The sequence below is a fragment of the Microtus pennsylvanicus genome, chromosome 12 (assembly GCF_037038515.1).
Source record: "Microtus pennsylvanicus isolate mMicPen1 chromosome 12, mMicPen1.hap1, whole genome shotgun sequence".
In the NCBI taxonomy this organism is placed as follows: Eukaryota; Metazoa; Chordata; class Mammalia; order Rodentia; family Cricetidae; genus Microtus; species Microtus pennsylvanicus.
Genome location: NC_134590.1, coordinates 18,149,727 through 18,171,766, shown reverse-complemented (window position 1 = coordinate 18,171,766; position 22,040 = coordinate 18,149,727). Strand labels below are relative to the sequence as shown.

The 22,040-nt window shown below is 36.5% G+C and overlaps 1 protein-coding gene across 1 annotated transcript; it reads right to left on the bottom strand.

The window, feature by feature from the left end:
- On the bottom strand, positions 1–15,815 carry LOC142832356 (transmembrane protease serine 11G-like). The gene is made up of 10 exons (XM_075942793.1): positions 15,748–15,815; positions 14,662–14,783; positions 13,234–13,352; positions 11,699–11,766; positions 10,906–11,066; positions 5,700–5,738; positions 4,843–5,014; positions 3,604–3,863; positions 1,806–1,948; positions 1–162 (listed from the first exon to the last, which is right to left on the bottom strand). The coding sequence occupies exons 1-10, from the start codon at positions 15,813–15,815 to the stop codon at positions 1–3; spliced, it is 1,314 nt and encodes a 437-aa protein (XP_075798908.1).
- Between the last annotated feature and the right edge of the window lie 6,225 nt (positions 15,816–22,040).

Sequence of the window (22,040 nt, the reverse complement as noted above, 5' to 3'; positions counted from 1 at the left end):
TTAGATGTTAGTTTTAGATTTAATCCAGTTCCGATAATGAGTCACTCTCGTGTAAATTCCGGGCTTGTTTTCTTTTCCACAGTCGATTCCCCAGCTAACAATGCCAAGAAGATACCAGATATTTCCATCGTGTGGAATGACCAGGGGCCCTCCAGAATCACCCTAGAAAAGAAGGGAAATATAATCAATGTGGGAAATATTGTTTCTGAGATGAAAACTAATTGGCTCCTGTCTAATACATCCATATCCGAAACGAACACTACGACTTTTCCACAAAACTTCTTTAACTCTACTAGCTAGAAGTGATGCCTTGGTTTAAATTAGATTTTCACCTTGTTCCACTCTTACTAATCAGTAGAAGAGTGTTCTGGAATGTTCTTTCAAATGTGCAGTATTTATTAATGAAAGGCTATGGCAAGTCCCCAGTAAACACCTTCAAATACCTAAACCATGAGTATTTCTCAGTTACTTTTAATATAAGATTTCAACAAAAGATTTAAAATTTATCTTTACTTAATAACTTTATCCTATGCAAAAATAAAAAATACAATTATTACAATTTCTTAGAATGAGGGAAATGGTAGAGTCTGGAGGAGGCAGAGGCTCCTGAAGCAACTTTGAGGCTCCTTCCTTTCCACATTCCTCCTATCCTTAGTCTCTTCCAGTGTCTGGTGCACAGCGTGAAAACCCTGATTGACTTAAGGCAGCCCTCCTCAGCTGCTTTCCCTCAGGCCTCCATTACAGTTGCGTTCCTCATGCTCTTACCACTGCCAGTAAAAGGAAATAAGGAAGTATAAGCCAATGAGCCGAGAATGTCAGCTCCTGTGTAGATCATGTTTAGTCTCTGAGTCTTGTGATTCCATTGTATGTTGGATACACATCTTGCCTCTCCTTCTCAGGGGGGATTTGGAAAGATACCTTGTATTCTAGAATGTGAAGCTAAACCCTGACTTTCTTCCTTTGTTTTAGTAACCCATGCCCTAAAGAAATTGTAAACTCATTGTGTTTGTCTTAAATTTCAGTTTCCTTCAGCAATGTCTGTAGTAACCTGCGATTCACAAATAGCTGAATAAATGAATGTATGTTTATTATCATTGTATGACAACCAATGTCAGGTCAATAAATATGCATGCACACAAAAAATGTCACACATGTGCCAAGTTATCAGAGCCAATATTAATTCTTCAAGAAATCACTAAGTTCTGGTGCCCAGTCACAAATGCTATAGGTCATATATTTAATTCATTAGTTATTTTTAGATCTTCAAATAGCCATGTTTGGAGTTGATAATGTGCTTAAATGCTTAGTGCTTGCAATAAATTTGTTGTAAGTATGAAGAAAATGCTATTTCTATAATTTGAAAAATAATCTGTTATATACTATGTTTAAAGGAGTGACTACAGGTAATCATTTTTCCCAATTCTGTAATTCTATTTGGGCATACGTTATTTAATTACAAAGGTTAGCAGATCTTGTCTCACTGTGGCTTGAAGTTAATAGGAATGAGATATTCAAAGTTTAGTTGACTGAGCCTTGATTCTGTGGCTTCTTGCCTGTTTTCTACTTTCAGGCTGGATTACTGATCTCTACCAAGAGTTCTAATTTTCAACTGAAAACCTTCCTTAGATAGCTCTGTTCAATATGATGTTTCATAAGGAGCTGTATGTCTTGTTCTCCAGTCCCTCTTCACACCTCTGTCCTCCACAAGCTAATTTCATGGAACTGTGCTAAATGACATCACTCTGTGATCAATGATTTCATCCTTATCGAGTAGAGGCAGTTTTTGTGGATTAGAGTATACTAACCTCACAGGCGTCCAGTTTTCCTGTCAAGAACCCAGCACATATCATTCCTGATGATATAGCTCCACCATACACATTCACTTGGTTACATACATCATTACTTATGATCTCTATTTCAACCTCTTGGAGAGAATTGGGAAAGGGACCTAAATAGGGAAACAATAAATGCATGAGAAACTAGATAATTCCAATTTATAAATCATTTCGAAAGACTAGCATTATCAAGAATGACGTTTCATTCTATGGGATCCAATTGCTTCATGAGAAGGATGATGTGTACGATGAAATTGGTGTGGCTTTCTGTTCAAAACATCAGTACAAATAGAAACAGAGCACAACCCGTCATGCTTTTTTCACTAACCACATTACTTGATTCGTTTGCATTGACTGTAATGCAAAATTGCCATTTACTTGAATGTAATACTGTTTAAGCTATTCTGTTTTCATGTTTCCATTTACTGCTTCAGTTAAAAATGTCATTCATAGGAAATTCTTGTTCTTTTAATAAGAGAAGAATTGGCATAATTAAGAAATTAGGGACTTAGTAGTCTTTACATATATGCTATGGCTGTTAGCTTGGTGTTTTTGTGGAACTCCTAACAGTGGGGGCAGGTATGTCTCTGACTCTTTTGCTTGCTCTTGGAACTCTTTTCCTTCTGTTGGGTTGCCTTGTCCATCTCTATATGAGGGCTTTTGTCTTGTCTTATTATGTCTTGTCCTATTTGGCTGTTGTCTCCCCTCTTTTTTTTTAACTTTTTAAAAAATTGTTTTTAAAACAATCTTTTTTTTATTTTATTTATCAATCCCAGTTCCCTTTCCCTCCTCTCCCCCCTCAGCTTCCTCACACCACCCACTATCCACTCCTCAGAGAGCAGAGGCTTCTCATAAGAGTCAACAAAATTGGTTACAGCACTTGAGGCAGGACCAAGGCCCTCCCACCTGTATCTAGGCTGAGCAAGGTAACCCTCCATAGGGAAGAAAAGAGATATCTTGATAGAGGGAGCCAGTATGGGGTTAGCAAGAAACCTGGCTGTTGTCTGTTGAAGGTTTGCTCTTTCTTAAAGGAAAACAGGGGATAGGAAATTGGGGCAAAATCTAGGAGGAGGAAAATATAATAACCGAAAAATCCATTTCCAATAAGAAATGAAGGAAGAGGAGAAGAAAGAAGAAGAGGAGGAAGAAGAAGGAGAAGGAGGAGGAAAAGGAGAAGCAGCAGCATAGGAACCCAAAACTCATGCTTACATCTAAAAGGCTGTGCTTGCTATTTTTTGAGTATTATTTAATGGAACAAAATGCCATATGTCTTAACGTGATATTGTTACCAACTTCAGAGATACACGGGTCAGAGGCTCCCATTTAATATTTAATACCAGGCAGGAACAGGTCTTTGGATTCCTTGCCGAGGCCCTTTCGGTTTAGCACTGTGGCCCTCTAGGATTATCATAATTAGTGCTTGCAAATTCTATGAGTCAGACAGACATAACCGACCCCCCCTCATATGAAATATGTGGACAGAAAGGAGGATATTTGAATGAATATGCTCTGATAAACTGAAAACAAAGTTCTAAGAGTATGAAAGTATAGTCTATAAAATGACTGTCTATATATTGCTATCTTAACCACTATATCAAATATAAGTATATAAGTACTATTTATAGCTAAAGTTTTCATAGTTTTTTGCAGTGACAGTCATGGGATTATCTTGATTTATACTTCATATGTTTTTATTTGATTGGGAATTTCCACGCAGGAGCAACTTAGGTTTGCATGTGTGAATCCTTGTTTTTCCTGATATACTCACCATTTGCTTTCAAAGCTCCCCATCCAGTGACAAACACTTTACTCTTCGGCAAGACTTGAAAAGTAGCATCAGGGAGACAGACCCTGCGCAGGTTTTCAGAAAACAGGACGGGGCTGGAGAGCTTGACCACAGCAATATCATCGTCGTGCTTGTGAGCTGCGTAGTTCTCATGAATAATGATGGACGCTATCTTTCTTGTCATCAGTGGATGGCTTAGGGTTGTCCCAAAACTGACTGTCCACAGTTTGGGGTTTTTGTAACTGATGACAAATTAAAAGAAGCAAACATGGTGAGTTCATTTCTGGTCTAAAGTTGCCCAGGATTCTGGATGAGCAATGGGATTTAAATGTGGGGGACAGGCAAATTCTTTAAAATCATAGTTGATTTGGACTTTCCCACTATTTTTTTAGACTTTCCCATCCTGATAATTTGCTTCATAGCTGATAAGAAACATTCCATTAAAAGTGGGTTGAGTTACCCTTTTTGAGAATGAGTATGCATTTTAAGGGAAACAAAATATTACTGCTATTTTATATAAATAATATACAAAATATATTATTTGAAGAAAGTAAAAATACTAGATATAATCATCTACATATATTTCTGTAAATACTCATACATACTTATAATCATGCACAGTCATAAATTTTTATTCATAGGTTCATAGAGAGGAAGACATAGACAAAATGAGAGAGAAAAAAGATAGAGGCTCAGAAAAAAATTAATTTGTAGACATATGTTATTTTTTAATGACTTTTTTCCATTGGGCATTTTATCCAAAATATTTCCCCCATTTTATTTGAATTTCACTAGGGTTTTCATATTTCCTCTTTCTCTCAAACAGTGAAATATGTCAAATATTTAACAGTGTACAAAGAATATAAACATATAGCCCATAATATTCATGTAGAACATCAGATGTTAGTTTAGGTTGGGGTATAATTAATGGCACTAAAAGAAAACATCAATCTATTTCAGGAAAACTGGTGAGCGTACTTGATTTTTCACTGTTGACTTGTTTCTAGTTAAAATTGAGATTACTATAAAAGATACATTCAGTTGGAACTGAAAGCAATCTATCCTTTGCCCTATTCTTCAGTAATTGATTTTCTTTTCTACTCCTGCCAGCAAGGGGCTAAGAGATTCATGGAAAGGATGAAGAAGAGATAGGAATTATGGAATATGAATGTGAGAAGCAGAGATGCTTGGGACTTCAAAGAGAGCAACCTGAGGACTCACGTATCAAAGCAGTGAGCAGAGGTCAGGAGCCACTGGGAGCCAATCAGGGATGCACCACAGAGGTGGATACCATCCACCTGCAGGCTGCTTTGCCATGGCCAGGAAGCTTTGTCTGCAGGTTTGCCATTAGCAATTCTTGCTGTAAGTGGGTACTCCATCCCCAAGCCACAATCTGCCAGCCAGAACAAAAATAACATGGTTATTTGCAGAGACTTGTAAATGTATCTAGATGTCTTCAGCAAAATTAAGCATGAAAATATTTAATGATGTGTCTTGCCTTGAAAATATTCATTAAAATTAACAGTAAATGTCATGAGGATGATGGATAGTCAAGTTGACCGAGTATACATATTTTTCAATGAAATCATTAATAATTAAAAGTTAACTCTCATTTTAGTGTATTTAAAGTAACTTTCCTTTGATATTAGTTTTTCATATTTTCTGAGTCCTGTTATGCATAACAGGTTACTCCAGTGATAGCTGACAATTATTGCAGATAAATTACAGCCATAATATTTTAAAATCTATCAAATAGATAATATTTTACATAACATAGTTAGTAGGCTTCATTTAAATCTATGAAAATTTATATTTTAATGAGTAAGTAAAATAAAAATAAGTAGGAAACACTTGTGGAATTTGTTAAGGAGTTCAGCAGTGAATATTACCACTAAAAGAAAATATTGCTAAAAAATTCATAAAAATTCTGTTAGTAATGTTCTCATTAATTAAAAGTCACATATCCATTTAGAAATACTGTAGGTATTTGAGAAATGGGATACACGCAGATAAAGACCAAAGTGTTGTGAGTTTGAGTCTTTGATTTAATAACATATCAGTGAGATTCTTGGACTCACCACTGTTTAGAATATTCTCTGCTTGTGCTGCATTCATTTCTGGAAAAAATGAAATCAAGGTCATTTTTCAGTGACATAAGTGTTATAATTTAAACTACAATGCCTACATGGTATGAAATCTTCAGATTGGGAAAAAAATGAACTAATGAAGACAGTCAATATAAAGGCAATAAAATAAGCCATGAAAATGGGTGCTGAAATATGAATTAAGATTCTGACTGCACATGGATTTCAGGAGGATCCTGATATGATTATAAAATTATTGTCATAGACAGATGTTATTTGTCTGAAAGATTAATGTCATACCAACTTATTGATGTAAAAGTTAGGTGTGTAGAGCTATTTTTACCTGTGTCCTCCAACTTGTGTAGAAGCCTTTCATTCTGGCTCCACTTGCAAGGAGCTGTTTAGGAGAGGTCTACAAACCATCTTCAATGTCTGGTATCTAGGATTGGCCCATAGATTTTTTTCCTATTGTATCAAATTCCTCCTGCATCTAACATGTTTTCACTTTTGTTTACAGATAAAACTTGAAAATGATATACTCTGTATTGCTCTCTATGCCAGCATGTGTAGTGAGATTTGAGTCAAGTATATGAGATGAAAGCTGGCTAGCATTTCAGGGTCAGGTCTTTAGATCAGTCTCAAGGGACACTGAGTTGGAATCCCTGTTAGGAAGTTAATTATAGAACATCCTTAGAATTCAGTTCTGCCAATAGTAACCCCCGCCCCTCGCCATATCTTCCCTAGCCCTTAAAATAAATGTAGATTTTCTAACTGGCCCTAGGTGGCCAGGATCCTATTATGTCCTCAGTGTCACACTGAACTGCTCTTCCTCCTTGACCTTCAAGGTCTTAACTGTGTTCAGGTGTTGCTTCTGTTGGCAGTCTTTAATCAACTAGCTGTCTGCTTCATCAGAACGCTTTTCCCATGGCCATTCCCTGCAGGGTTTCCTGTCTTTCAGACCTCAACTTTAAAGATTTCTTCTTTCACAGTGCTTTCCATGACAAAGCAAACTGAAGTCTCAGGTCGTTGTCAGGACAGCATTATTTGTTGCTGCCCAGTTTGTTCACTTTCTCCTTTCAATTAGAATATTGATTCTAGGTGTACAGAGATTTCAGTTCCTAAATTGAATAGCATAGTTGCTGAGTGAATAGATGAATAACCATTATGACCTATAGTCTACTGAGTTCTATAAGATATGCACTGTGTTGTATAATATCTTTGTAGTGATGCCATGATACAAGTCTACAGAAGCATGATTTAATACTTGTTGACAATCAGTCTCAAGGTCAGGCAGTTCGTCCTTCACATGAAAGTCATCTGTACGTTAGTCCTACCCTCTATTAGGTCATAATTCTCAGTGAGTGGATTATGGTTAATTTGTAACTTATTAACAACTTTCTCCTAAACCAATATCTATCTACTCAGGAAATATTGATCTACTTCTGTGATGGAGCTATGTCTCATATAGAGGCACGATTCAATAGATGTGCTCTTCTTTTCTGATAGAAATATTGTAAAACTTTAGTTCTGGGCCAAGATTGTTCAGACTCAGTTTTCTCTTTTCTTCTTCTGTAAATGCAACCAGCTACTGTAATAATGAATGCAACCATTCACTGCATTTGTGAATTTTGCATCAGTGGATTCAACTTACTCTCAGTCAGAAATATTTGCAAAACACTGAATCTGACTTGTATTTTTCCATTATATTCCCTAAATGCCAAGTACTTACATATAATTTATGCTATATTAGATATTGTAAGTAATATATAGTTTATTAAAGTATATGGGGGGACTGGAGTGTTAGTATTTCATCTAACATGCCCAAGGTCCTAGGTTTGAGCTGTGGCACAGTAACACACACACACAGACACACACACAGTTCATGGGGAGACCTGCATATATCATATAGCAATACTGTGAAATTTTGTAGAAGAGATGTGATGTCAAAATTGTTTACTACAGTAAAAGAACTCTCAAAGCTATAAAGGTGACAAAATGGTGAAAAACTTCAGAATTTGAGGAAGGAAAAGGGCTGGGCTTTGTGACCTTTCTTTTAATTTTACTTATAATCTAGACTAGGGATCAGAAAGGTCTGTCAAAAAGTGGCCGTCAACAAGTTCAAAGAAAATGTCTCAGGAAATGTCCAAGTTTCCTATGCAAAGTACTAAAAGAAGGGAAGGAAAATAGAGATTTACCTAGACATCTACTGTAAGTCGATTCTCCAGAAGCAATGACACCAGGAATCCCCTGACCATCCCAGTTCCCTTGCTGTGACCAAAACACTGGTGGACAAACTATCCATCTGTGGAGACATCCATAGATTCCTGTCTCTACTCAGTGGCATTAGGAGATCCAGGTCCATGGACAGAGTATGAAACTACAGGGCAGTCCAGAGAAGCACATTCTACAGCCATGAATAGCAGGCAGCAAAACAGCATAGTGTTGCAAGAATCTCCAAGACTAAACCACCATTGAAATAACAGAAGTAGGCAAGAATTTAGACTCTCAATGTAGGCAAGATTGAATGTGTGCTAAATGGAAAAAAAATACTTACTCAGGATTAAGATTCTCCTACTCTATCATGTTCAGAATATACAAAGTCTCATATAAAATGAAACAAAACAAGATAGGAAATCTGCAATTTGTATGAGAACACAAACAACCAATGCTAATTCTGAGAGATCTAGAATGTTAGAAATAATTGATGTAGATTTTGAAGAGCTGCCATAATCAATGATCTTGTAATAAGTGAAACATAGGAAAATATTAACAAAGCAGTAGAAATAATAAAAAGAATATTGAAAATGATAGGGATGAGAAAAAATTGCCGTCATATAAAAAAATAATAGCAGTGATAACAGACCAACTGATTTGATGATATTCCTAGTGCAGAAGGATAATGGGAACAGAATCAGTGAACCTGAGGAACAACATCAGTGAACCTGAGGACAGTAGCTGAATTATTCAGCTTTAAGAGCAGAGTAAATGGACCCAAGTGAGCAAAGTCTTTGGTGTCTGTGGGATACTTTATAGAACATGGATACTTGTGACTTTCTAGAATGGAGGCAAATAAGAAAATTCCTCACAATTGTTAAAGACAGAAATGTATAGGTTCAAATAATGAGAAATTAGGGTAGAGTAATGAGAGTCATCATAATGAAACTGTAAAGAAAATAGACATTAAGGAGAACAGAATGAGTCTGAAATTGACTTTTAAGAGACTCCTTTTGTATCTCGCCCACTTTCAAAGAACTGAATTAGCTTACAGAATTATAGGGCAAACATTTGCCAGATCCAGTCCCCTCCCAGTGCTGAGCTCAGCATGAGTGTGCATCACTGAGCAGCACAAACATTTCCTGCACCCAAGGAAGCATAGTGTGCTGTGAAAGAAAAAAGATAAAAAGTCAAAGAAATTCTTAAACAAGTCTGTGGAGCACAGGGGTGTGTGTGTGTGTGTGTGTGTGTGTGTGTGTGTGTGTGTGTGTGTGTGAAATAACTTAATTAGACAGGAGACTGAAGTTCTGTTAGGGGACAGATTAGCTGATGTCTATATGGATCAACAATGATGGAAGTCTGGATGCAATCTTGTGAAGGACATCAATATCCCATAAGGTAGAAGGAGGTGAGTGTAGTGTGATTAATATAGGGAGGCGGTGTGGTAGGGATTGATAAAGGGATGTGGTGTGGATGGGATTACTATAGTAATAAGGAAGTTGAGTTTCTAATATTTGTCTTAAGAGGAATTCAAAATAAAAATTAAATTTCTAAAAGTGACAACCCGAGAGATAGCCTGGGTGGTAAAGTATTTGTCACATAGCACGAGGACTGGAATTTGGATACCTAGCACCTATGTTAAAAGTCCAGGCAGGACAGAGTAGCCCTAGAGTTGGGAAAGCATAGACAGGGCTTGCTTAAGCTAGTCTACCTGTCAGTGAACTCCAGATTCACTGGTAGAGAGTGACTGAGTGAGGAAGAAGTCTGATGTTTATGTGTGGCCTCTACAGCAACATAGAAGCACAGGTATGTGTACCCTTCTTCCCTGCTCCCTCCCACCCATACACACATGAACACCTACACACACACACACACACACACACACACACACACACACACTTGTAAAAATAAATAAAAAGACAAGATCTCCTGAGTAAACTGGGAGCATGGGGAATTTGGGGGAAGGTGGGAGGGGAGGGGAGAGGCAGGGAGGGGAGAGGAGAAAAATGTAGAGCTCAATAAAAATCAATAAAAAATAAAAATGTATCTCAGATATGCATGTGCCCTCACTAAATCTCTTCTTTATGACTTTGGCAAAACCTATAATATAACTTTCTTTTTGATATATCACAATCACTCTCACTCTCTCAAACAATTTTGGGGAGAAAAGTAATGGGGGAAGATATACTGGTAACTTGTAATTTGCTGTTGGCTTTCCAATCTCATTTCATATTTTAAAAATTCTAATTAAATACAACAATTTTCTAAGTTAATTTAGAGGCTAGCAGCTGTCTGAGAATTATAAAGACCTTTTTAAAATCTCACATACTCAAGAAAAAAATAAAAAATAAAATCTCAAATACTCAATATTTATCAACTACCTCTTTATGTCTGTGTTGAAAGTGAGATAGGTTTTTTAATTTTTTTTTAAATTTTTTTTCTATGGCTGAGATACATTCTAAAAGGGTTTGGCATTTTTCTTCAGCTCACTCTATGTCCCAGGTCAAGTATATCTTGTGTGTTGTAGGAAGAATATGTTAATCTAAAATGAACTCCACTTGCAATTAGACCATGTTTGTGCCCGACATATTATGATTATTTTGTTCATATCATCATTCTATATTCAGTTGGGGAAACTCTTGCCAAAATAAAAGAGATTTAGATCTAGTGTATCAATAGTAGAAGTTAGGCTAATTTTAAATACCACAAACATTGTTACTTAATTTAAAAATGTTGTCAAGGTTTGTTTTAATAAGAGAAAAAATATTTTTATATTTAGGTAATCATACAGTTCTTATAATTATTTTCATACCAACCAAGGGAAGATAATCTTTGGTGCCAAATGAGTGAGAAGTTGTTCATTAGTGACTCAGAGACCTAGAATAAAAACGGTTTTGTTTTATAGTGAAATAAAGAAGCTTTCTCGGGAGACAGATGATAATTAAAAGTGTTAGCTCTTGTGAGAAGAAAAGAGTGTCTTTCTTGCCTCTAAGATTAGGTAATGAAGTGTCTCTCTTCATGAAGCTCTGGGTGGATTGCAACTTCTTGTGCAAAATGCTATCAGCTTGTCTTTTCAAAGTGCCCACACTGTTACGGGGAAACTGAAATTTAATCAGTATGTCTGCTTTCAAACCATCATTACTTGGCCTGAAAAAGAAAGGCACCAATGTAAGGCAATGGTCTAGTAATTATTCTTAATACTATACTATTAGTACTTCAATATTGCTTGTAGCTTTTAGAAAAAAAAAATACTCCATGCAGCTTATTGTCATGATTATCTCCTTTATATATCACACAGATGTTAAGTCCTAGATTACCCTCAGCTTAAAAAACTTAATCATAATCATAATGGAGAATGGAAAATCATAAATCTGACTTTGTATTTATACCATCTATAAATAAACTTTGTATTTATATCACATATAAATACATCTATATCTATATATACATATATATAGACTTTTGTTTTTTAAAATATTTCTAGTAGGTATTTACTATAAAACAAGTATAATCAACAGAAGTAACTAAGATTGAAGGAATTTTCTATTGAAATATCTTTTGTCTTTTCAAAGGATGAAGAGAAGAACATATTTCATGATTACTCAAAAAGCTCTCCCACTGTGCTCAGTATAGGAGCAATTGCATTGTGAGAAGAAATTGCTAGCTTTTCTTTGGTATATGTAAAGTCTTTACATCCTGTCTGCAAAGGAAACAGGTTAAGAATAACTGCACAGTACATAGTTGCTTTTCCCTCATATGAATTTATTAACTGTGGTTACCTGAAGTTGACAACCTGAGATTTGATATAATGATGCTTTAAACTGGATCTGTGAAAAATCACATCTATCTGAAAAAGAATAAAGAGAACTTTGTTAAGTATTAATTGTGTACATTTAAAAATGCTAATTTAAAGGTTGCTGTGATACAAAATGTCCTTTACTTTAATGTTTGTTTATAGTTATCTCAAAGATGTTCATTTGAGTATAATCCTGTTGTCATATAACCCTTCCCATGATTGGAAGAACTTTCTATGTGTGTTTGAAGATGAACAGCACAAAGAGCTGAATTAAGGTAGACAATTGAAAAGCAGGAATTGGAGCCCAGAGACTGTGTAAGGTTGTTATGCATGGACTCATCATCAACTTGACATCTGTGTCTCGAAACTCAGTCATGTTAGTTTCTGAGTGTGATGGAAAGATCAATTTTTAGGTTTGGTAAAACAGTTTTACGTGAAGTTTTGATCCTTCAGACATTGGTGTTGGGAGGATGATGCACACACAGTTAGGTACTTCCACAAAATTGATTATTTATCAGAAGAAATGTACAAAATATTTACTTAGAATAAAATATGTCAACGAATGCCACAATGTACTATTTTGGCTTTACTATATGGGATACTTCATCGATGGTAAAATATCCCAGCCAACTTATTTCTTAACGAAGCAGGAACAATGGTAACAGGATGGCAGTTCTTGCAAGCCCATTTATTGTCATTGACTCATCAAGCTCATTTGGTCAAGCTAACCTTGACCAGGCTGTGTCTGAGTAGGCAGTTGCACAAATCTCAGTAGTGCTGCCAAATAGTGAAATGAGCTCTATAAGACTAGTGCTATTTACTCATCATTTAATTTATGAAGTCCTCTTCAATGAAATGTCGTGGGATGTTATATTAGACAGACTGGGGAGATGTGCTTCAGGAGATCAATAACTGTTAGTAAAACAAGTGGCCACGTGTTTCTTTTTAGCATATCTAGAAGCATTTCTTATGGAAACATTTTTATTTATACATGTTTAATATATATATCCTTATATATATTTAATATATATTATATATTAAATATTTAGAGAATCTACTATAAAAAACATTGAAGTCACTTAAAATTATTATCCTAGGAACCTGGCATGCTCTGGGTATATATGCATTCATGTACACATATAGACTATTATTATCACTTAAATTTTATACAGAAAATACACAAAATCAAATTTAGTTACTGGTTTTCATATTAACTGTTCAGAAAATGTTTACATTATTTGCAACCAGTACTGTGTGTTAGTCAATAAACCAATAAACTTTGCACCAGAGACTGAATCTGACTCGCATTGTATCATTTATAAACTAGCAATGTTCTCTACATTGTATTTGGCTTCCCGCTGTGGTGTGTATGCATATTCACATGTTTAGCAGGTCATGTATGTATGCAAATGCTTGTATATGTATATATGAATTTGTGTTCAGGTGTTTTCTCCTATTGCCCTCCACATTATATACTTTCAGGGTAGCAATGGTGGTAGTAGCAAAGTATAGATCTACCTCATTGCTGAGTTTTTGTTTCAGGTCTATCCGAAGTCTTGACTGTTCTATAGATAAATCTGAGCTATATGCAATGCTGGGAATCCGGAAGGAGGCCTGGTAGTAATAAGTCTTCTCATCTGGAAGGCAGAACAGAGATGGATAACTTCTGTTAATTACTTTGAGCGAAAGAAGTCAAAATGCATAATTTTTCTCTGAAGATTATTATGCTGGAAGCTCAGTCCTCCATATAATAATCTTGAGCGACATGAATCTGACAAGTGGGGAGGGGAGGAGCTGACTGTCATGATTGCTCAGAGATTAATATTGGCTTTACACAGTGGGTTAGTCCTTAAAGGTGATTAATTCTTATGAAAGTCGTGTTCCTTCTTGTCTCTTGTGTTCTGTCTTTCTATGTGATCCAGGCACTACTCAGCCCTGACACGCACTCCTCCCATAATGCTATCTTCTGTGTTTGTAAATGGAGAGTGTTTGTTCATTTTCTGGCCACCCAGACCCAAATAATCACACAAAACTATATTAATTACAATATTGTTTGGCCAATATAGCTTACATCCTAAATTAACCCATTTCTATTAATCTATGACCACCATGAGGTTGTGGTCTACTGCTGAGATCTTTCTTACCAGTAGTATCTTTCTCCTTCGGCAGCTACATGGTGTCTCTCTGACTCTGCCTTCTTTCTTCCTGCATTCAGTTTAGTTTTCCTAGCTCTATCCTACCTTGCCATAGGCCAAAGCAGCTTCTTTGTTAACAAATAGTAATAAAACATATTTAGAGCATACAGAGGGGAATCCCACACCAACTGTTTTGATGGAGTTTGTTGCAGTCATCCAAAATAGCCTGTATCACTGTCACCTGTAGCCTCTTTCATTGATAAAGTATCCCGTTTTATAAAGCATCTTATTATAGAAACATTAAGCAAACTGACAGTCATACATCAGTGCACTTCAGAAAATTAAATATCCAATAGATGTAGCTAGTATCTCCCCTAACCATTTTAAGATCATATATCTTTATAATCACCATGGTTGCATTTTTTTCTGGCACAATCATTACCTATTTATTATAGGTGGTATTTCATAGTAAGTGACAATTTAAAATACTAAGCAATTAACTAATGTCATAATACAATAGGTCAACACCAAATTTAAAAATTCTACTATAATAAATTTTACTATTAGCATATATATATCATCACACCATAAATAGCATATCATGTGAACTTTTGTGCTATTCAAAAAATGGTATTACATGAATAGCATCAGGTTTTGGCTATTAGAAATGATTTTTTACACTAAAGATTACTATTGCTCAAATTTATTCTAATGAAAATTTTATTCTGTAATTGGAGAAAATGTTAAGGTTTAAAAATATATGTTTTCAGTCTTCAAATTTCCGAAGTAATACAATAAAATGTGACCTTACCATACACCAAAAAGTAAACAAGGAGCCCAATGGCTATTGCTAAAGCCAATGAAACAGCCGTGGTAGTAAGAGCAACCATCCATGGTTTCCAGGAACATTTTCTTCTACCCAGGATCCCTGGCCTTTTGAAAGAAAAATGCATATTAAAAGCAGCGAGGACCCTAAGACTATATTTTTTTTTACATTCAAATGATTTCTCTCTGAAGTTCATAATTGGTTTATATTATATTTTACAACATTTGAATATATTTAATGCAATATAAGAAAAATACTACAAAAATCAAACTTACTTTTTAACTTTCAACAGTCAACATTATACAGAGGTTACTACTGTATATAATTTCTGGTCCATGATGATTTTTTTTCTTCTTTTTTGTTTGGTACAAGATCTAATATCACAAATGTAATTGATGGGCCTCAGATAACAATGAATCTCTGAAAAGGATGGCATTTGGGTTGTTGTTCCCACATAAAGAACTACAGCAGTTCATAGATTACCAAAGTTTATTGAGAGGAACAGAAATGAGACTTGGTCTACTGGATTTGTTGTTTTGATTGTTTTTTTTCACAGTTTTACATGTAAACCATGTAATTAGGACATGTAATTTGTACTGAATATAAGGAAGATGAAACTATAATGGACTCAGTCAAGTAGCAAAGAAGAGAATTATGATGAAGAATAATTAGCAAAATAAAAAATCACCAATATCACGAATAAATATAAAAATGGGAATTCAGAACTCTGGTTTGGTATAATGAATATTACACAGGGTTGTAACAATTCAGACCTATGTGGTATTTTCTTGGTTGTTGTTTTTAACCAAAGATGTCACTAGGATAAGGTCAAATATAATCAAGGAAATAGAACATCATAATAGTTGTGTGAAGAATAGAACAGAACAATAATAGTATCAGGGGCTTGCAAACATGACGAGGAGCCCATGCTTCTGATCACAGTGAGTGTCTGAAGGTGGCACGAAGCTCCATGGAAACAGGATGTTATGATAACCTTTTCTCATCCCAGTGTCGGGTTCTTGTGTGAAGATAAAATCTGAGCAATCACAGAACAAGCACTAGGACACTGACATGAGCTGTCCAGGGTGAGCTAATGCATAGAGAAACTGTACAGGAACACGATTCTGAAAGTTTACCATGTTGGTTCTTGTTCTGTACAACCTACCCTTCAACAAGAGGAATTATTTTTTCTGGAATAGGTACCTGGTCATGGAGAGGCATAAAGGGGTCCCAGTTAACAAATTGAAGGGATTAGCTGAATAGCTACCATGGGCAGCAATGATCTGGAGGGAATGGAGCTGTCTCTACAGTACAAAAGAGAACCTAGAATATCCACCTCATGTGTTATCGTGAGTAAGCCCCTTTGCCTACCTAGCAATGACATTATAGGTGAGCAACTATGCCTGCCTGGCATTGACACTGACGTCATTGGCAAACCACTATTCCTGACATTGACAATGTGTCTAGAATCTGAACTCCAAGTCTCAGGTTTGCACAGAGCGTGCATTTTGTTTTGTTTTGTTTGTTTTTTCATCTGAGCCATTTTTTCCAGACCTGAATCCTAAAGAAATTTTATAGAAAAGTTAGTGTTTCTCTTTCGGAGACTATAATGTCTAAAATGTCTTCAAAACTTGAGAGAGATGGACCCATTGTTTTGTTTTCCTCTCTGCATTAGCAATAGAATTTTGTTGTTATTGTTGTTGTTTTTGTTTTTGCTACACGGCTCCCTGTAGTTTTGACGCCTGTCCTGGAACTAGCTCTTTTAGACCAGGCTGGCCTTGAACACAGAAACTCTCCTGCCTCTGCCTCCTGAGTGCTGGGATTAAAGGCATGTGCCACCACTACCTGGCAGAAAACTCTCTTATAAAGATTTTGTTGTGTGACAAAAACATACGTGTGTGTGTATATATGTATGTGTTCTAATGGATATGATTAGTGTAGGAGCTAGCTATGATAAGCTAAATAGAAACAGACCACCCAAAGGAAGTTCTCCGAACCATTATCACCTGCCAGTGTAGGGCTCAGCTATGATAAATTTAATGGAGGCCTGAGTCTTAGTGGCTTACCCTGAAGCAATACCTGGTTGCATGAAGGGCCACAAACTTAACCTGAGCACCACCCAAGAACAGAGCACTCAAAGGAAATGCCTAGCGTTCCAACCGTTGTAGATAGGATCACCTTCCAGCACACACTCACCAGGCCACCCCTAGACAAATGTCAGCCAAACAGGGGTCCTGAACCTTAGAAATCCCTCACCCCCACCTTTACTACTATAAAAACCCAACTCTAACGAAGCTCGGGACTCTGATTATTCTGATATGTTGGACACACTGAGAGACCGAGTTTGCAAACTTGTACAAAATAAAGGCTCTTTGCTTTTACATACAGAACTCAGTCTCTTTGTTGGCTTTTGGGGGACTGCGTGGATCTGGGCATAAGAGTTAGTTGTTGAATTACTCTACCCCTAGTCCCTGACTCAGTTACCATTTCATGCTTGAGCCTCACATGAGAAAGAGTTTATTCTCCTAACCACGCAAACTCACTAGAAAATATTTATTTCTTGATTTCCTGTAAGTAACATGACTCTTCATTTTGAATTTTGTATTAACCTTATTTTAACTTCATTATGAGAACTGTTCTAGACAGATAGAAGCTTGTCCTTCATAGGTATTTGGTAAATGCTTTCTTACTAAATGAAATAATGTGTTATGAAACAATAAATCATTAATAACTTAGAATCAGAGTTTTACAGCAAATGATTTTCTTCATCCTTGGGAAGATGAGACATGAAATTGAGCATTACCTGCAGTCTAAATAAAAATAACCAATTTTATTATTTCAAAAAAAAAACACTGAATGACATTCTCTCTTTTCTCCTTCTTGGCTTCCCACTTCCCTTCCCCTAATCCCTCCAATTTAAAACATTTAATTTTGGTTAGCCTATCCCAGTGAGATGACTAAACAGGTTCATTGTAATACAGGAACATTGAGCTTTAACAATAGCTCCGATATGCAACTAAAGGGAAAGCCACAGGTGACCCTGTCCTCGTGGTTCTAATGTCATCATGACCCATTGGTGACAAAAGCTACCCATTCATCAACACCCTCCTCATGTCAATCCCTCCCTGATTTCATTTAAACCTGAAGTATTTTGTTTTCTAGACAGTCTAATAGGCAGGTGTTTCTTAGACGAAGCCTGAGCAGAATTTAAGAAAAAAAAAAAACAGAAACAAAACGAACAAACAACAACACCCTCTTCCACATTGATCGTGTTTTTCAATGTCACAGTCTTACCAAGGGTCATTTTTTCAAATCCTGTCCCTCCACATGGACCTCTTACTGCCTATTCTTTCTTCCAAAGATCATTAAATGCTTACTTCACAAAAATGGTGTCATTTAATAATATAGAGGAAGAGTAAAGACTTTTCTTCCTTGCCAGCCGAGGCCATATGATAGGAAAAGGTTTAAATGAGGAGCTCAGCATCGTGGTCTCAAATGTAGGCATGCAGCTAGCACACTTGAATTCTTAGCCTAGTATCCTCCTGCTGTCTTTTATACCATCGTACAGTTTCAGTGTGTGGTGCTTTCTTCCTGGTAGGTTTCTCACAAAAACAAAATGAATGCTTATTGTAAACATACGAGCTTGTATAGCAGCAGCTGAAACCTGGCAAGGACTCTGGAGTTTGAGTTATTTGATTGCTGTTCTTCACCAGGGCATTTGTTTATAAAAGCAGCTGCAAAAGCACACACAAGAAATTTCCACACAGAAGGAGCGAGGGAGCCTTCCGGGCAGGCTGGTTCATGGGGTGCGAGGTGTGGGGGAGCTACTAGAGAAGGACATACATGGAGACACTGGTGTCTAGGACATTGGGGTTTGGGTGGCACTGTGGGTACAGGTTATTACAAGTTCGGAGAGCAGTTAGGGAAACTAACAAAGCCCTGATTATCCCAACAGATTCTTCCATCAGATAAAATGGCTTCCAAATTTGAGATATGGAAATCACCAGCAGTAATTTCACAAGATTGGAAGCCGTCATTATGTAATGAATGCCATGGGGAAAGAATTACTGGTAGAAATGCACAGAGGAATGTGTAAATAAAGATGGAAGAATTGTCAACTCAGAAGTTTTACTTCCTTGACTATGAAAAGAGAAAAGAATTTTGGAGAAAATCATCATGCGATAGTAAGGTTCTCACTCACAATCTCGGGAGCTTCAACGAACAAGGTGGTTTTAATTGTACCAATGGATACAGCAACATTCATAACATTGTTGGTACAGGCACATATGCTAAAATTTAGATTATAGATTAAGTGAGACTCTTTTTTTAGTCTTTCCTGTCTCAACAGGCTAAGTTGCTTTCATAACCCCACGTTTTTCAAATAAAAATTAATGTTTCATAATTGGAAAGTTGATTCATGTCACAAACAAAATTAGACAAAAATAAATGCTGTTTCAGTAGGTAAGAGTTCAATGGGGAGTAATCAAGGTCAGGATACGCAACTTTCCAAATCTCTGTGTGGATTTGTAAATTTATATTTCCTGAGGGAAACTTTAGGTTACTTAAGTTAGGTAGATAATTAAAACTGTATTAGGATTCAAAAAAACAAATGCATAAGACTGCAATTGATGAAACTGTTGAGGGCACCTTGCCATAACATTCCTTCCCAAAATTTCTCCCAATATGGCTTCCATGTTTTTGTTGTTTCTTTGGTGGTTGTGGTGGACACATTTTCCCCCATCTTAAAATATTTTCAATTGTGAGTTAACATACTTTGACCTACATATTAAAGTTAGGACTTACTTTCAAAGTTGGGGAATAGTTTTTATTTAAGAATTAGAACTTGGGCCAGCTGAACTGGGACTGATGGAGCATGTGATCAAACTGGACTTTCTGAACGTGGCAGACAATGAGTGCTGACTGAGAAGCCAAGGACAATGGTACGGGGTTTTGATCCTACTCCATGTACTGGCTTTGTGGGAGCCTAATCTGTTTGGATGCTCACCTTCCTATACCTGGATGGAGGGGGGAGGACCTTGGACTTCACACAGGGCAGGGAACCCTGACTGCTCTTTGGACTGGAGAGGGAGGGAGAGGGAAAGTAGGGGGATAGGGGAGGGGAATGGGAGGAGGGGAGGAGGTGGAAATTTTTAATAATAATAATAATAATAATAATAATAATAAATAAAATTAAAACTTGGAACTTGGGGGGTAAAAATCAACCAAAGTTTTCCTATGCTGGAAATAATTTTTGAATATAATTTAAAATGCTGAATAATTCAAATAAAAACCAAAAGAGGAAACACTGTGTGGACAAAACAGACAGGTTCTCACTGCCATGGAGTTCATGAGTCAGCAGAGATCAAATGAACAAGTAACTTTGAGACAAAGCTTTGTCTCAAAAAAAAAACCCTCAGTAATTAATAAGAGACTAGAGGCCAAATACTGAGGACCACTGCCAGGTGCTTAACAGGGTGGCCTAGAATCATTTATTCCAAAATGCTCTTCCAGTTAAGATGCATATTAAGAAAACTGGTTAATACATCCCATGTTCCTCTTTTTGGGTCTGGCTTACCTCACTCAAGATAGTGTTTTCTATTTCCATCCATTTGTATACAAAATTCAAGAAGTCCTTGTTTTTTACTGCTGAGTAATACTCTAATATGTATATATTCCATACTATCTTCATCCATTCTTCCGTTGAAGGGCATCTAGGTTGTTACCAGGTTCTGGCTATTGCACACAATGCTGCTATGAACATAGTTGAGCATATACTTTTGTTGTATGATAGGGCCTCTCTTGGGTATATTCCCAAGAGTGGTTTTGCCGGGTCCAGGGGTAGGTTGATCCGAATTTCCTGAGAAACCGAAACACTGCTTTGCTCTTTGAGCAGATGAGGGAGGGTGACTTGATCGGGGGAGGGGGAGGGAAATGGGAGGCGGTGGCGGGGAGGAGGCAGAAATCCTTAATAAATAAATAAATTTAAAAAAAATAAAATAAAAGTTGAAATTAAAAAAAAAGAAAAAAAACAAAAAGAAAACTGGTTAAAACAAAAAGCTAGCCGGGTGGTGGTGGCGCACGCCTTTAATCCCAGCACTTGGGAGGCAGAGGCAGGCGGATCTCTGTGAGTTCAAGACCAACCTGGTCTACAAGAGCTAGTTCCAGGACAGGCTCCAAAACCACAGAGAAACCCTGTCTCAAAAAAAACAAAAAAAAAAAAAAAAAGAAACAAGAAGCTAATAACAACAGTTGTACAAATAAAAAAAATAGCAAAAATTAGGGAAGAGGTTTAGGAAGCAGTGATAAAAGAGCGATACACAAAACTAATCAAAGAATTGGTTCTTTGAAAACACTAAGATTGACAAACTAGAAGACCCAAATTAACAAAATTGGAGACGAAACGGGTGATATTACAGTAAATTTCAAAGAAATTCAGATCATAGGAGAATACATTGAAAACATTAAAAAGGTGGAAAACCTTGAAGAAACAGATGGATTTATAATTGATACGGCACACTAAAACTGAAGTCAGAAGACAACTTAAACAGATCCATTACAAACACTGATAGCAAAGCTTAACAGAATCTGTCCACAAACGAAAGCTAAGGACCAGAGGGACTCACTGCCGATTTCTGCCAACTACTGAAGGAAGACCTAATACCAATACTTTTCAATTAATTAGTTTTATATACTGAATGGGGAAGATACCCACTATAAGCGGTATTATCCTGATACTAAAACTGGTCCAAATTTACATATCTTACGTAATAGTGAACAGAAAACAGAAAGTACTTTTGTAGTATTATTTTTCCCTTCAGAGCTCACTGGCCATCTGGAGGGGTCTGTACATGTAATAGAAAGAGGTTGAATTGTTTCTGACAATATTCATTGACATTTGAATGTGATTTGGACCTTGTTTCAGGTCTGGTACCTGACTTTATTTATCTGTAGAATGGAAATGATTTCCACATACCTATTGTGAGGCAGAATAGATGGGATGCGCTTGTTTAGTGACAGCAAATATGAGGTTGGGTTACAGAAATGACTGCCTGGTTGACCCCACTAAACAAAATTAGACAGCTTGAAACATATAAACAACATATAACAGCTCTGCTCAAGGCAGTGATGCTAACACATCATTTGCTTATTTTGGAGGTTTCTGTCAATCAAATACTCCCTGGACAGATAATTTCCCTGCTTTTCCATTACTCACTCTTAGCTTTTAGTGGAAAATACCTGCCAGAGGGTGACTGTGTTGCATCAACTAAAGGGAAGTAGTATTTGTACATGCCTGTAGCTTTCTTTATTATTAAAAACTCCTTCTCTCTGTGTCTGACGCATTAAGATGATGCATCTGGTTTCTT

Bases quoted from the DNA above. Each gene is read 5' to 3' on its own strand.
- LOC142832356 (XM_075942793.1), bottom strand. From the start codon at position 15,815: ATGGTAAACTTTCAGAATCGTGTTCCTGTACAGTTTCTCTATGCATTA. The intron at 11,067-11,698 runs GTAACCACAGTT...TTTCTTTTTCAG, and splicing joins TCTCAGGTTGTCAACTTCAG to GCCAAGTAATGATGGTTTGA. The intron at 5,739-10,905 runs GCAAGAAAGACA...CATTTTTTCCAG, and splicing joins TTCATTACCTAATCTTAGAG to AAATGAATGCAGCACAAGCA.